This window comes from Opisthocomus hoazin, chromosome 28 (assembly GCF_030867145.1).
Source record: "Opisthocomus hoazin isolate bOpiHoa1 chromosome 28, bOpiHoa1.hap1, whole genome shotgun sequence".
NCBI classification, from domain to species: domain Eukaryota; kingdom Metazoa; phylum Chordata; class Aves; order Opisthocomiformes; family Opisthocomidae; genus Opisthocomus; species Opisthocomus hoazin.
In genome coordinates this window covers 2,505,581-2,521,602 of record NC_134441.1, presented here as the reverse complement: position 1 = coordinate 2,521,602, position 16,022 = coordinate 2,505,581, and the positions used below count along the sequence as shown (strand labels likewise).

Genomic DNA, 16,022 nt, shown 5'->3' with positions numbered 1-16,022 from the left:
AGCTCCCGGTGCCGGCTCCCAGTGCCATCTCCCAGCTCCCTGTGCCCGCTCCCCGTTCCCGGTGCCCCCTCCTAGTGCCAGCTCCCAGCGCCACCTCCCACCTCCCTGTTCCCGGTGCCAGCTCCCAGTGCCCCCTCCCAGCTCCCAGTTGCCGGTGCCAGCTCCCAGTGTCCCCTCCCAGTGCCAGGTCTCAGCTCCCAGCGCCCTCTTCCAGTTCCCGCTCCTCGCTCCCAGTGCTCCCTCCCAGTGCCTGCTCCCGGTTCGCGCTCCCCGCTCCCCGTTCCCAATGCTGGCTCTCCGCTCCCAGTGCCCGCTCCCAGTGACCTCTCCCCGCTCCCAGTTCCCGCTCCCCCCTCCCAGTTCCCGCTCCCCCCTCCCAGTGCCCGCTCCCCGCTCCCGGTGCCCCATCCCAGTTCCCCATCCCAGTTCCCCCTCCCAGTGCCCGCTCCCCGTTCCCAGTGCCGGCTCTCGGCTCCCAGTTCCCGGTCCCCCTTCCCAGTGCCCGCTCCCCGTGCCCCATCCCAGTTCCCCCTCCCAGTGCCCGCTCCCCGTTCCCAGTGCCGGCTCTCGGCTCCCAGTTCCCGGTCCCCCTTCCCAGTGCCCGCTCCCCGTGCCCCATCCCAGCTCCCCCTCCCAGTGCCCGCTCTCCGCTCCCGGTGCCCCATCCCAGTTCCCCGTCCCAGTGCCCGCTCCCCGTTCCCAGTGCCCCCTCCCAGTGCCCCATCCCAGTGCCCGCTCCCCCCTCCCGGTGCCCCATCCCAGTTCCCCGTCCCAGTGCCCGCTCCCCGTTCCCAGTGCCCCCTCCCAGTTCCCCCTCCCCGTGCCCGCTCCCCCCTCCGGGCCCGGCCCCCCCCCGCCGTTCCCGGGGCGGAGCGGAGCGGGGCGGAGCGGGGCTCCCGGGCCGGCCGGCAGACGGGCGCAGAGCCATGGGGCCGTACGCGCTGCTCTTCCTCTTCCTCGCCCTCCTCCTCCTCCTCCTCCTGCTCCGGGCCCTGCGGGGGTCGGGGGGCCCCCCCAGCCCCTTCGCCGCCGATGCCCGCCGCCCGCCCGCCCCGCTCGTCACCGACAAGGCTGCCCGCAGGGCCGTGCTCAAGACAGGTACGGGGCTGGGACCCCCCCGGGACCCCCCCGCCCCCGCGCGCTGCCGGGGGGGGCATCGCCCCCCGGGGCTCTATGACCCCCCCGGGGCTCTATCACCCCGCCCCCCAGAGTGGCATCACCCCCTGGGGATGTATGACCCCCCCCCCCAAACCGGCATCGCCCCCCGGGGCTCTATGACCCCCTAGGGGCTGTATGACCCCCTCCCCCCAACGAGTGGCATCACCCCCCGGGGTTGTGTGGCCCCCCCGGGGCTGTATGAACCCCCCCCCCCCGAATGGCATTGCCCCCCGGGGCTGTATGACCCCCCCTGCCCCGAACCACATCACCCCCCCAGGGCTGTATGACCCCCCCGGGGCTATATGACCCCCCCCAAACCGGCATCACCCCTCGAGGCTGTATGACTCCCCCCAAACCGGCATTGCCCCCCGGGGCTCTATGACCCCCCCGGGGCTGTATGACGCCCCCCAAACTGGTATCACCACCCCGGGGCTGTATGACCCCCCCCGGCCTCTACGACCCCCCCCCGGGGCTGTATGACCCCCCCAGAGTGGCATATCCCCCTGGGGTGTCATCGCCCAGCAAGGTGACATCACCCCCCAGGGCTCTATGACCCCCCAGGGCTGTGTGACCCCCCCTCTCCCCCAGCATGGCATCATGCCCTGGGGCTGTCTGACCCCCCCCAGCACGGCGTCACCCCCGGGGCTCTATGCCCCCCCCCAGTCACATCCCCCCTCGGGGTGTCATCGCCCGGCGAGGTGCCATCACCCCCCAGGGCAGCATCACCCCCTCCGGCACGGTTTCGGGGTCACCCACCGGGTACCACGCACCCTTCAGGGGGGTGCCGCATCCCACCCCTGAGGACCCCCCCCTATTTTTCTCTCTCCCCCCCCCCAAGTTTTCTCGGCAGACAAGGTCCCGGCGGAGCTGGACGCGGTGGTGGTGGGCAGCGGCATCGGGGGGCTGGCGGCCGCCGCGCTGCTGGCCAAGGTGGGCCGGAGGGTGCTGGTGCTGGAGCAGCACGGCAAACTGGGGGGCTGCTGCCACACCTTCACCGAGAAGGGCTTCGAGTTCGACAGCGGTACGGCCCCCCCCCCTCGCCGGGGTCCCCACCTTCACCCTTGGGTGTCTGCAGGGCGGGGGGCTCAGCCGCGGGGATGCCCGGGGCGGAGGGGGGGGCACCCACAGCACCCACGGGGACGCGGAGCACCCGCCCCGCGTTACACAAGTGTTCTTTCCGCGCGAGCGAGGCGGCATCGCACGCCTTCCCTCGCCCCAAAAGCCTCCCGCCGCAGGGCGAGGCGCTGCCGCCCGGCGCCGGGACGCCGAGACCCTACGAAACCCCCCCTAATCCCGCTCACATCCTATAACCCCCCCTAATCCTGCTCAGATCCTATAACCCCCCCAGTCCAGCTCAGATCCTATAACCCCCCCCTAATCCCGCTCAGAACCTATAACCCCCCCTAATCCTGCTCAGATCCTACAACCCCCTGTAATCCCGCTCAGATCCTGTACCCCCCCATCCAGCTCAGATCCTATACCCCCCCCAGTCCAGCTCAGATCCTACAACCCCCCTAATTCCACTCAGATCCCATAACCACCCCTAATCCCACTCAGATCCTACAACCCCCCCAGTCCAGCTCACATCCTATAACCTCCCCCCAGTCCAGCTCAGATCCTATAACCCCCCCCAGTCCAGCTCAGATCCCACAACCCCCCTAATTCCACTCAGATCCCATAACCACCCCTAATCCCACTCAGATCCTACAACCCCCCCTAATCCTGCTCAGATTCTATACTCCCCGGTCCAGTTTAGATTTTATAACCCCCCCCAGTTCAGCTCACATCATATAACCTCCCCCCAGTCCAGCTCAGAACCTATAACCCCCCCAGTCCTGCTCAGATCCTATACCCCCCCGTCCAGTTTAGATTTTATAACTCCCCCAATCCCACTCAGATCCTACAACCCCCCTGAATCCCGCCCAGAACCTATAACTCCCCCTAATCCCACTCAGATCCTACAACCCCCCCAGTCCAGCTCAGAACCTACAACCCCCCCCAGTCCCGCTCAGATCCTATAACCCGCCCAATCCCGCTCAGATCCTACAACCCCCCCAATCCCGCTCAGATCCTATAACCCCCCCAATCCCGCTCAGATCCTATAACCCCCCCAATCCCGCTCAGATCCTACAACCCCCCCCAGTCCCGCTCAGATCCTATAACCCGCCCAATCCCGCTCAGATCCTACAACCCCCCCCAATCCCACTCAGATCCTATAACCCCCCCAATCCCACTCAGATCCTACGACCCCCCCCAATCCCACTCAGATCCTATAACCCCCCCAATCCCACTCAGATCCTATAACCCCCCCAATCCCGCTCAGATCCTATAACCCCCCCAATCCCGCTCAGCCCCTCCAGAATTCCCCATCCCGGGGATGGCACCTCCGGGCCCGCCTCCCTCGGCAAACTCCTTCCCGCGAGACAAAGTCCGGCTCCGCAGATCCCTCGAGCCGCGGGGGATTAATTATTTACAGCAATATCGGGGCGGGGGGGGGGGGGAAGTATCCACGGGTAACAAAATTCCTAAAAGCTCCTTGAAGAGACGACAGCGAGCGCGTGGTTTTCCCTTCGACCTAAAGCGGGATGCGGATTTTTCCTGGCTTTTCCCTTTCTCCTCCATGTGGAGTTGCTGGGGGGGGGGGGGGGGGTGTGAGGGTCCACCCCAGGGGTAAAAAATAAAGGAAAAGAAGCCCAAATAAAAGAAATCCTCATTTTTTTTCCCCGCCAGGTATCCACTACGTGGGGCAGATGCAGGAGGGCTCCCTCAGCCGCTTCCTGGTGGACCAGCTGACGGAGGGGCAGCTGGAGTGGGCTCGCCTGCCCCCCAGCTACGACGCCGTGGTCCTGGGGGAGCCCGGCGGCGGCAGGACCTACCGGATCCATTCCGGGAAGGAGGAATATTTCCGACGCCTGAAGGAGCAGTTTCCCGGCGAGGAGGCGGCGGTCGATGAGTTCGAGCGGTTGGTGAAGGTAGAGGTCCCTCCGCGGGGTCACGGGAGGAGGGGACACCCCCCCTTCGCCACCCCAGCACCCAGGTGACTGCAGGGCGTCGCGCAGCTCGCCCCCCGCCCGGCCCAAAAAGCGGTGGGGAAAGAAAAATCCCCAAATCTCCCTTTTCCACCCCAAAAACCCAGCGCCGCACCCGTTAACCCCACTCCCGTGGGATGCGCTGGGACCCCGGCCAGCCCAGTCCCCCCCCCAAAACGCCGCGGGGTGATGCTCCGGGACCTCCCACCCCGCGCGGTGATCGCGGTGATCGCGACCATCATCACAGCGGTGCTAAATTAACGCTAATTACGCTTCGCAACCACCGCAGAGGCCGGGAGCCCCCACGGCACGGGAGGGTTTTTTGGGGGGGCCAAACGCTCCGCGGCTCGCGGCGCTCCAGAGACGCTGCCGCCTCGCCGCCGGCCAAGCGGTGAATTTAAGGCGAAAAAGATGCTTTTGAGCATCCTTCGAGCCCGCGGCGGGGTCGTCCGCAGCCCCCCCCGGCTTCGGATGCTCAGCAGCAGGCTCCCCCCTCCCTCGCAGAGCACTGGACGGGGGGCCATGGTGGTGGTCATCCTGAAGATGCTCCCCCGGGCGCTGGCGACGCTGCTGTGCCGCTCGGGGCTGCTGCCGCGGCTCAGCCCCTTCTGCCGCCTGGCGCCGCGCAGCCTCAAGGACGTGGTGGACGGCCTCACCGCCAACCCCGAGCTCCGCGCCGTCCTCAGCTACATCTTCCCCACCTACGGTAGGTAGCCCGCTTCTTTTTTCCCCTCCCCCCTTCGCTTTTCGAAGGGCGATGGCCGCCGCGTGGATGCTCTGCCGGCGGCCGCCGCTCGCCTTCGAGTCCTTTCCCCTCCGCGTCCTTCGGCGTCGCGACGCGGGAGCCCGCGGCCGCACGCCCTTCACCTCGCGCCGGCACCCGCCTTGAACCTTCCCATTCGCTTCCTCGCGGCTGCCCCGGGGGTTTCCTCCCGGACCCCCACGGGGCCGCCCTCATCTGTCAGCGTCCCCGCTCCTCCGGGTACCGGCGCCCCATTGCTCCTCCACCCTTCCTGACGGCGCGGCACCCGCCGAGGACACGGCGTTCCTCGTCCTAAAAAGCTTCCGGATACGCCGCAAACCCTCAGCCAGTTTGCTGATGGCACCAAACTGGGAGGAGTGGTGGACACACCAGTAACGCTGTGCTGGATCCAGCGAGACCTGGACAGGGTGGGGAGCTGGGCAGAGAGGAACCTGATGAGGTTCCACAAGGGCAAGGGCAGGGTCCTGCACCTGGGGAGGAACAACCCCAGGCACCAGTACAGGCTGGGGCGGAGCTGCTGGAGAGCAGCTCTGCGGAGAGGGACTGGGAGTGCTGGGGGACGACAGGGTGACCATGAGCCAGCAGCGTGCCCTGGGTGCCAAGAAGGCCAATGGGATCCTGGGGTGCATCAAGAGGAGTGTGGGCAGCAGGGCGAGGGAGGTTCTCCTGCCCCTCTGCTCTGCCCTGGGGAGGCCCCATCTGCAGTGCTGGGTCCAGTGCTGGGCTCCCCGGTGCAAGAAAGATGAGGAGCTACTGGAGAGAGTCCAGCGCAGGGCTACGAGGATGAGGAGGGGACTGGAGCATCTCTCCTACGAGGAGAGGCTGAGGGAGCTGGGCTTGTTCAGCCTGGAGAAGAGAAGGCTGAGAGGGGACCTTCGAAATGCCTCTAAATATCTGCAGGGTGGGGGTCAGGAGGACGGGGCCAGACTCTTTCCAGTGGTGCCCAGCGACAGGACAAGGGGCAACGGGCACAAACTGGAGCAGAGGAAGCTCCAGCTGAACCCGAGGAAGAACTTCTTCCCTCTGAGGGTGCCGGAGCCCTGGCCCAGGCTGCCCAGGGAGGCTGTGGAGTCTCCTTCTCTGGAGATATTCCAGCCCCGCCTGGCCGCGGTGCTGTGCAGCCTGCTCTGGGTGACCCTGCTTGGGCAGGGGGTTGGGCTGGGTGACCCCCAGAGGGCCCTGCCAGCCCCTGCCACGCTGGGATTCTGTGATTCGGCGCGAACTCACCGTATTTCCCACAGGCACGGTCCCCTCCAGGGTCAGCTTCGCCATGCACAGCATCCTGGTGAACCACTTCCTCCACGGCGCCTGGTACCCCAAAGGAGGGGCCGGGGAAATCGCCTTCCACACCATTCCCGTCATCCGGAAAGCCGGAGGCGACGTGTTGGGGAAGGCGCCGGTGCAGCGGATCCTGCTGGACTCCCAGGGCAGAGCCTGCGGTGAGCGTCGGCGCCGGGGACGGGGCAGGCGCGGCTTCTCCCCCGCCGCGGCGCTGAGCCGTCGCGCCCCTCCCCGCCTTTCCCTTCCAGGCGTCAGCGTCAAGAAAGGCCAAGACTTGGTCAACATCTTCGCTCCCGTCATCATTTCGGACGCCGGGATCTTCAACACCTACGAGCGGCTCCTGCCGGCGGAGGCGCGGGCGCTGCCCGGTAAGACACGGCAGCGCCGGGTTTTGGGGTGACGGCGTCGATCCGCCTCCGCGGCTTCTTTATTCGTTAGCGGCAAAACCCCGTCGCTCCCGTGCCGCAGCGTCCCCGGCCGCACGTTTCCCCGCAGCGTTCTTAATCAAGCCCAAAATTAATTTGCCGAAAGCGGCCATCGTTAGCATCGTTGCTGCTCCGTTTCCCGAAAAACCCCAGTGCCGCGCCCCAAAAACTCGCGGAAGCGCGCGAAACGTCGGCTTCGACCCGGGTGTCGCGCTGCCACCAGACCTCTTCGGTGCTTCGGTTGGGTGGGAGCGTCCCGGGCGGCGACGCCGTCCTGGTCCGGCACCGCTCCAACGCCTGCAGAGTGGGAGCGCGGTGGGATCCGGGAAGGTCACCAAGCCCGGCGAGAGCTCAAGGCGAGGGTGCCGTGAAGCATCGCCCGTAGGAGACGGCGGCGTTGGCAGGAGGTCCCACCCCCGGAGCGCACGCGGGACGGTTGGAGAAGCCAACACGGGCGGAACGGAGACACGAGTGGGGCTGCTCCTAGGAGAAACCACGGGATCCCAGAAAATACTCGTTATTTTTTATCTTCCCTCCGTCTCGCAGAGATCCGGTCGCAGCTCCGCGCGGCGACACACGGCGAGGGGGGCTTCACCGTCTTCGTGGGCGTCAACGGCTCGAGGGAAGAGCTGGGGCTGGAGCCCGTCAACTACTTCGTGTACTCCGGGAGTGACCTGGATGCAATGTAGGTTTGGCTTCGCCTCGGACGCGCTTCGTTAAGCGGGAGGAGACGAACTCCCGGGCGGCGGCTCAGGAGATGCTCTCGGCAGGTCCTCGCTGCGTGGGGATTCGACCGCAGCGAGCGCTCGGGGAAAAGTCGGCACCAAAACCCACCTCGACCCCTTGCGTCTCTCCGCAGCATGAATCGCTACCTGGCTTCTTCCAGAGAAGAAGCTCCCAAGAACATCCCTCTGCTGTTTATCACCTGCCCGTCGACCAAGGACCCCACCTGGGAAATGAGGCACCCAGGTAAGGGCTGAGGGTCAACCACAAACACGTGTGAGCGCCTTGAAAGCTCCTCCTGGGCTTTGGTTCCTCTGAGGATGGTGGATGAGAAGTTTCTCCTCAAATAACCACGGTCCAAGCTGCTGGGCAGGTTGCTCATGGCAAGCGGTCTTCAAGATCACAAAGACCTGGGGATGGCCCAGGTGGTTGCACGGGGAGGGGTGGCTTTGTGGCGGCGCAACGCTGGCGTGTGGGTGGACATGGGGACAACCGCCCCAACCTCGTCCCGCTGCAGGTAAATCCACGCTGGCCATCGTGACCTTCGCCAAATACGAGTGGTTCGAGGAGTGGAAGGACGAGCAGGTCAAAAAGCGGGGAGATGATTACGAGGACTTGAAGAAGGCCTTTGTGGATGCCATCATGCAGGTGGTCTTCAAGCTCTACCCTCGCATCGAGGACAGGGTGAGGAGACCTGGCGTTCACGGGTCCTCCAGCTCCTCTCCTGGGTCCTCCAAACGTAGGAGCTGGGTCGGGGTCTGCTGGAGGTGAGGTCCAACCGGCTAGCGTGGCACTGACCCATTGCCACCATCCCGCCCACGTGGGATGCAAGAGGGGGTGATGGTCCTCTAGGCCCACCCTAGGACCAACCTTGGCCAGAACCACCACCCAAGGGTCTGCAAGGAAACATGTCCCAGCCCACTGCCCCCCAAAAACAGCCTTCTGGAGCACGAGACACCCCACACCGTCACGCCCCCCCCATGCATTGTCCCCTCGTCCCCCGCAGATCGAGTACATCTCCGGCGGGACGCCCCTCACCCACCAGCACTACATCGCCAGCCCCAAGGGCGAGATCTACGGCGTCGACCACACCATCGCCCGCCTGCAAGCCGAAGCCATCGTCGCCGTCAGGGCGCAGACGGCCGTCCCCAACCTCTACCTGACAGGTACCGTGGCCACCACCCAGCCACCACGTTCTCAGACGAGGACACCTCCGGGGAAGCTGGGAAGGGGGGAGAAGAACCTTCGATCCTTCAAGGAAATAAGGGCCATGGGGTGATGCAAGAGCCGCTGGAGCACGTCAAAGTGGGGTTGCGTGGTCCCAACGGGAGGAGGAACGCGCTGTGCCTCCTCCAGCTCCTGGCCATCATCTCCCTGCGCAGCGCTGGTTTATTTTACCTGGGCAGGATGAGGCCCTTTCCCTGCTGGGGAGGAGGACGGGGTCCAAGAGGGAGGGGTTTTGTTGGTTCATACCCAAGGGAAGGCACGGGGGCAGCTGGAAGGTGGGGACGGCGGTTGGGGACATCCAAACCAGCATCGACGGGTGGGTGGGACAGCGAGCGGGGGCTGCCCACGCGTCACGGCCATCGCCGCCCCCCGCTCTCTTCCAGGGCAGGATTTGTGCATGGGCGGCTTCATGGGAGCCCTGCAAGGAGCCCTCATCTGCGCCAGCGCCATCCTCAAGCGCAACCTCTACGTCGACGTGGTGCGGCTGAGAAAGCGCACGCAGGCCACCAACGCCAAGAAGAGGGACTAACACCTGCCGTCCCGCCGGCCAGGACCTCCCTTCACTCCCAGCCCACCAGATCGCCCCCGGTCCCTCACTTTCAGCTCTCAATCACCGTAGCACATCCTTCTCTAACCCAAAGCCAAAGGGTTACAGCCCAGGAAGACGCCGTTCCCAGTTTCCAGCCAGCTTGCCGTGGACCTTACCCACCTAGAGCTCACCTCCTTCCACCACCACATCCTCCGCTAACCAGTAAAGGCCAGCACCGATCCCCGGCCACCGATTCGAGGGCAAAACCCTTCTCCCAGCACGGGGAAGAGGGGCTCCAAGAGCTGCTGCGTGCAGCGGTGGCCAGGCGAGAAGCCAAGGCGAGCTCAAAAACCAGGCTGCACCAGAAGGCAACACCCAACAGCTTCTACCAGCAACACCCATGGTCGCGTGATCCCCACCAGAGTCCAAGAGCCACACAGACCATCAGCAGAGCATCGACCTTCACCCACAACCCAACACTCGCTGGGTCGAGGGGACTGAGCTCCCCAGGGATGCTTTCGCCCTTCCAGATGGCAGCTTTGGTGCCGAGTTGGGCTCCTCAAGCTTCACTGGGCTCCTCAAGCTTCGCTGAGCTCCTCAAGCTTCATTGAGCTCTTCAAGCTTCGCTGGGCTCCTCAAGCTTCATTGAGCTCTTCAAGCTTCACTGGGCTCCTCAAGCTTTGCTGGGCTCCTTAAGCTTCTCTGGGCTCCTCAAGCTTCACTGCGCTTCTCAAGCTTTGCTGGGCTCTTCAAGCTTCATTGAGCTCTTCAAGCTTCGCTGGGCTCCTCAAGCTTCGCTGGGCTCCTAAAGCTTCGCTGGGCTCCTCAAGCTCCACATGGGACTCGGAGGCAGAGGAGCAGCACCTTGCCGAGACGGGGCTGTGCCCGGGCTCGTCCAGGCAGCGTCGGGCAGGTTTGGTGAAGCCCCACCAGCCGTTGGATGGGCACCGGCCGCAGCGGAGCAAAGGGAAACGGCGCCAAGCTAAGCCCCATCGCTGCGTTTTAACGAAGAGAGGCTCACGGTCGTGGTCCTTAACGAAGGAGCTGGCTCCCGGCTCAGCGGGGCGGTGGAGTCAGCAGGACCTTCTCACACACCACGGGTGGACTGATTCCAGCCTGGCTTGAAGCTATTTCAGAGCAGCTGCTCTACCCCGCGTTGCCCAGAGACGCGCGACGGTGCCATCACCCCTTCCTTTCGCAATAAAAAATAAAATAAAAAATGCAGCCTAGCGTTTCTGCCTGCGGGGAGAGCTCGGGAACGCGACCCAGGCGCTCCCACAGGGGAAGGGAAGCGCGCGAGAGCGGAAATCAATAAAATAATCCGACGCATCTCGTGATCGGCGCCGCGTGACGCGGGATCGGCGGGGCTGGTGGCACCAGATCGCTGCGATCCGACCCCCCCGCGGCGGCAAGCTGGGCAAGGGAAGGAGGGAAGCAGGGGTGCAGCTGAGACCCCTCCTCGCGAGCGCGTCGCTGGGGGCTCGCCCTGCGCCAGCGCAGGATGCTTTTGGGGGGGGGGTCACTGCGGGAGTGGCACAAACGGGGTCCCCCCCGCGGGTAAAACCCGCTGGCGAGCGGCGGCTGCTTCCCCGGGCGCGGGCAGGTTGGGCATCACCGGCCCCACGCCCTGTGAGGAGCTCACAGGGGGGGCTGGAAGGGGCTGGTTTCCCCCCAAATTCCGCAATGGGAAGTGGGAATTGCCCGGCTTTTGGGGCAAACGACGACTCGCACAGGGCGAGGAAGGCGGGGAGGAATTTCCGTCCCCCAGCGTCTCGGAGGGAAAAAAAAAAATCCCTTATTTTTCCCCCTCCTCTTCCTCCCCCCACACAGCCCGTAAGCCCCAGCCCTCGCTGCCCGCTGAACCCGGGCCGAGCCGTCGCCCTCCCGCACCCCGTGACTCACGCCCGGGTGCTCGGCAGGCGACGGGGCATCGCCGGCGCGGTGCCAGCCAGCCGAGCCGGGTACGCTGCCCGGGCGGCCCGGAGGCCACGCACCCAGCCCAGGGGACACCCCACCATGTCCCGGCCGAGGCGAAGCCGCGCTCTGGTCATCGTCAACACCGATTTCCGCAGCGGCGACGGCGACGCGGCGTTCGGCGCCCGGAGAGGAGCCAAGAGAGAAGCGGAGAAGCTTTCCAAAAGGCTCTCACGCCTCGGCTACGAGGTGAAGCTGATGCACAACCAGACAGCCAAGGAGATCGAAGACCTTTACCAGCAAGGCACGCAAGCCCCTGCCAGCCCCGCTCCTCCTCGCCCCCCGCGCCCGGCCCCCTCTCCTTCCCCTCCCCTCGGTCTAAGGACCCTGCGGACCCCCCGAGCCGACGCTCGACGCCGTCGGTCTGGCCGTCTCGTTGCAGAGTGCCGCCGCGAGCACGGCGAGTTCTTTGTGAGCATCATCTCCAGCCACGGAGAGGAGGGGGTCGTACTCGGTTGCGACTCGGAGCCGGTGAAGCTGACCTGGATTTTCCAGATTTTATCCTCAGAGAAGTGCCCGGCGCTCACCAAAATACCCAAAATCTTCTTTATCCAGGTAAGGCAGCTGCTGGGTGACAGCCTGATCCCTCTGTCACTAAATTTACGCATGAGATGTCGTTAAATTTATGAGTTAGACTGGCACAAGCACGAGGCTTCAGGCTGCTGCCGGGTTAAGGCTGTTTTAATTGTGGATTTTGCCACATCCGCGCGAAAGCTCGATCCTCTCGCTGCTCCCCAGCTTCCCACCACAACCCTCCACCCCTCTCTTTTCACGCTTTTACCGATTTTGAGGTTTCTTCGCTCGCTGCAGACACTCCTCTCCCAGCCTCTCCTCGCCCGTACATGCGTCCTTTCTTCAGGGAACGGCCTCGGTCTTTTCCCAGCGCCTCCAGACAGGAGCAGTTTGCACCCTCTGGGATGGAACCAGGTTGTTTGCCACGATAGGTGACATCACCAGGATCCAATATCCCTCCCGGGGGGCATCGGGATATGGATCCGTCGGTAAATGCTGCCTTCAGGCGTTCAAAACACGCGTGGATGTGGCGCCTGGGGACACGGTTTAGCAGGCACGGTGGTGCTGGGTCGACGGTTGGACTTGACGATCTTGGAGGTCTTCTCCAAGCTTCACGACTCGATGGTTCTTCAGATGCCATCCCCGCGGTATCGGGGCGCAGCAGGCTCCCGGGGCAGGGCTGGGAGACGCCCGGCGAGGCAGCAGGACCAAAACCCAGCGCTGGTGCCCAAGCAGGGGAGCGCGGACGAGCTCTCGCAGGAAGCGAGCGCCGGCAGCGCGCGTCGACAGCGAGCGGGCAGGCAGGATTAGACCACTGGCCAAGCGGATAATTCAGCAGCTGGACGGGCACCAGCAGACAGCGCGAGCTCTGCAAACCCCACAGAAATCTTTTTTTTTTGCCTGAAAGCGGGTAAAAATCGCTCGCGGCATCCCGCTGCCTGCTGGTAAAGGGCTTGGCCGCCGCGCGGGGAGCGGCGACAGCAGGGGACACCCCCAGACGAAGCCAGCGAACGCGGGGACTGGGCCGGGCACCTCGATCCGCGGGCAAAGCTTGTACAGAATCACAGAATCACAGAATCGTAGGGGTTGGCAGGGCCCTCTGGGGGTCCCCCAGCCCAACCCCCTGCCCAAGCAGGGTCACCCAGAGCAGGGGGCACAGCACCGCGTCCAGGCGGGGCTGGAATATCTCCAGAGAAGGAGACTCCACAGCCTCCCTGGGCAGCCTGGGCCAGGGCTCCGTCACCCTCAGAGGGAAGAAGTTCTTCCTCGGGTTCAGCTGGAGCTTCCTCTGCTTCAGTTTGTGCCCGGTGCCCCTTGTCCTGTCGCTGGGCACCACTGGAAAGAGTCTGGCCCCGTCCTCCTGACCCCCACCCTGCAGATATTTAGAGGCATTTCGAAGGTCCCCTCGCAGCCTTCTCTTCTCCAGGCTGAACAAGCCCAGCTCCCTCAGCCTCTCCTCGTAGGAGAGATGCTCCAGTCCCCTCCTCATCCTCGTAGCCCTGCGCTGGACTCTCTCCAGTAGCTCCTCATCTTTCTTGAACTGGGGAGCCCAGCACTGGACACAGCACTGCAGATGGGGCCTCCCCAGGGCAGAGCAGAGGGGGAGGAGAACCTCCCTCGTCCTGCTGGCCACACTCTTCTTGATGCACCCCAGGATCCCGTTGCCCTTCTTGGCAGCCAGGGCACACTGCTGGCTCATGGTTAACCTGTCGTCCACCAGGACACCCAGGTACCTCTCCGCAGAGCTGCTCTCCAGCAGGTCCACCCCAAGCCTGTACTGGTGCATGAGGTTGTTCCTCCCCAGGTGCAGGACCCTGCATTTGGCTTTGTTGAACCTCATCAGGTTCCTCTCTGCCCAGCTTTCCAGCCTGTCCAGGTACTCACGCTGCCGAACGCTGTCCTCGTAGAGCAAGGACTGCAGGGCGGTGGGTGCCTGGGATGGAGGAGAAGGGCAGGCTCCCGGCATCCACCACGGAGGGGAGGGCTAAATGCGAAGGGAAGGGGACCCAGCACCGCAAGAAACGCGTCGGGGAGAGAGGAGGGAGCCCCATCTCCAGGTGCATGGCAGGAGACGCTTGGCAAAGCCGAGCTGCAGCGGATGAGAAGCGAAGGGGATGCTGGAGGGCGGCTGAAAATGGGGTGGAGATGGGAGAGGAACCGTGTGGGGCTGCAGGGCTCGGAGCTGGGGGGTTCTGCACCATGGGACGGGTCGCAGCTTGGCTCGCGGGGGGGTGCAGGTCCACAAGGAGCCCCCAGAGACCCCAAGAGCTTTAGGCTTGCCCTGGAGACGGGCAAAAAGGAGAGAGCAGAGCAGGGGGAAGCTCACGCCAGCCCCTCCGCCCGCAGGCTTGCCGGGGGGGAGAGCTCGACTGCGGGGTGGTCGTGGAGTGCGACGGCGAGGAGCCCGAGCCCGACTGCTTCTCAGACTACCTCTCCATCCCTCCCCAGAGCGCCGTGATGTTCGCCTGCAGCCCAGGTAAGGGACAGCCCCCGGCACACCAACGCCGGCCAGAAACGTTCCCTCTCGGAAACGCCGCTGTCACAGGGCCACGGCACTGCCAACGTCGCTCTCCTTCCTCCGCGCTCCGCAGGCTACGTGGCCTTCCTCAACGTCTTCGGCTCCATGTTCCTCCAGGCCCTGCTGAAGCTCCTGGAGGGAGAGGAACGGCACCTGGCCCTCAACCGCCTGATGACCCGCATTAACTGGGAGGTGGCCTTTCGCTGCCAGGCCAGGGGCACCTACGAGGGGTGCAAGGAGATGCCCTGCTTCGTCACCAACCTGCTGCGGGAGGTCTTCCCCTTCTCGGCGCCCGTCGCCGAGGAGGCCCAGGGTGTTTGAGAGCTGCTGGCTCTGCAGGAAAGCCCGTGGGCTGCAAGAAGTCCCCCATCAAGCATGGAGATAAAAGGACAAGTTACAAGAAAACCAACAGAAAGCCCCTCCGGAAGGGTGACCGGCTCAACCCGGGAGGTGCCATGGCTACCGGGGTGGATCGGCGCCCGGCCACGCCACGGGACCCCGAACGAACACTCGATCTCGGCACACGACGGGGCAGTGACACCCCAACGCCCGACAGCAGCACCCCCGCGCCCCGGTCACCCGCCGATCCGGAGGGGACGTGAATCTGCTTCTCCTCTGGATTTTCCTCCATGAAAGAGCTCCACCCTTGCAAATACAACCTCACCCATTTTGTTTGTTTTGGTTATTTTTTTCTTTCTAAACCAACCCACGCAGGCCACCGAATTTTGTGTTACGGAGGCAAAGCCGACGTGTTTACCCGGCTGGTGCCCTGCCCACAACGAAAACACGGCTGCCCTGCTCTGCAGATCACCAGCAGCTCACGTTCGAGCTGTTTGCTCATGAGATTGTTAAAAAAAAAAATCAAAGCTTTTAAAAAAATAATATTTATCTACAGGGTTGTTCAGAGGGTCTGCAGGCCGGCGGGTTAGCTTGGGACCTGGGAGGGAGTTGGGGAGCGGCTCCGGGAGCGCCCAAGGCAGCTCTGAGTTCACGATGGGTAACGGGGGGTTTGCGAGCTCCCTTCTTCGGTGAGCGAGGGGAGAGGGGAACAGCTCCGGCGCGGACGCGAGCGGCCGGGACACCTCCCGAACCTGAAGGTCCGCTCCTCCTGTTGCCTTTTCGGTACCAAGAACAAGCACAAAACCCACGGCAATCACCAAGCCCGAACGGCTCCTGCACAAACCCAGTGAGACCCCCGCTCCGCGCGCCGGGGACGGGACGGGGGGACCCGCACCGAAGCGAGCCGCCCCCGCCCACCAAACCCGCGCCTTCTCCCGGACAAACTCCGGCCGTATCAATTATTTGTCAGCACAGCAATTCCGCTCCGATAAGCGGAGCCCAGCCCAGCTGGCAGATAATTTTGGTTTCATTCAGCGTTTTTTCCACGCCCGGACTTTGACTCCCGGGTAGGCGCGCGGTGCAGCCCGCCCACGACCCACGCTCAGCACTCACCGCGTCCTGGCACGCGCGACGGGACGCTCACCTCTCCCCCGAGGGACCCGCAGGGCTGCTCCTGCCCCACCGCACCCGCTCCACCCTGGGGCAAATTAAATAATTTTGAGACCTCAGCAGGACTGGAAGCGGGCAAGGGGTTCGCAGAGCTCCGGGAGCACAACTCCGTGATTCTCGTTTCTTCGGGGAGTCGCCCGCAGCACAGCGCTGCTCTGCTCTCCTCGCGGGAAGGCTCGGACGAGCGCTCACTCTGACAACCCCACACACAGAAAAACAGAGAATTCCCATTTTTTAATCTCCCCATTCCATCCTTTTTTTCATCCCCCAAGCTCTCGGCAATCCCATCGAGAGGAGAACAAGCGGCCCTCCCTTTTTCCCAGCCGGTTCTCCGCGCTCCCTGCCAGGCAGATGGTGTCTGGCCAAGCTGGAG

The 16,022-nt window shown here is 64.5% G+C and overlaps 2 protein-coding genes across 3 annotated transcripts; both read left to right on the top strand.

Annotated features, from left to right (window-relative positions):
* The first annotated feature begins 877 nt into the window (after positions 1-877).
* RETSAT (retinol saturase) lies at positions 878-10,352 on the top strand. Its single transcript, XM_075444773.1, has 11 exons — positions 878-1,098; positions 1,997-2,179; positions 3,889-4,130; positions 4,692-4,893; positions 6,192-6,389; positions 6,480-6,599; positions 7,203-7,341; positions 7,516-7,625; positions 7,897-8,063; positions 8,386-8,545; positions 8,990-10,352. The coding sequence occupies exons 1-11, from the start codon at positions 927-929 to the stop codon at positions 9,133-9,135; spliced, it is 1,839 nt and encodes a 612-aa protein (XP_075300888.1). The 5' UTR covers positions 878-926; the 3' UTR covers positions 9,136-10,352.
* A 651-nt stretch (positions 10,353-11,003) lies between these two features.
* Positions 11,004-14,552, top strand: LOC104339564 (caspase-3). 2 transcript variants are annotated; one of them, XM_075444774.1, is made up of 4 exons: positions 11,004-11,353; positions 11,492-11,664; positions 13,969-14,098; positions 14,214-14,552. In XM_075444774.1, exons 1-4 carry the CDS (start codon positions 11,152-11,154, stop codon positions 14,459-14,461), a joined length of 753 nt encoding a protein of 250 aa, XP_075300889.1. In that variant the 5' UTR covers positions 11,004-11,151; the 3' UTR covers positions 14,462-14,552. The 2 variants fall into 2 exon arrangements, with proteins under 2 accessions (XP_075300889.1, XP_075300890.1); XM_075444775.1 differs by having other exon boundaries at positions 14,258-14,367.
* The last annotated feature ends 1,470 nt before the right edge of the window (positions 14,553-16,022 follow it).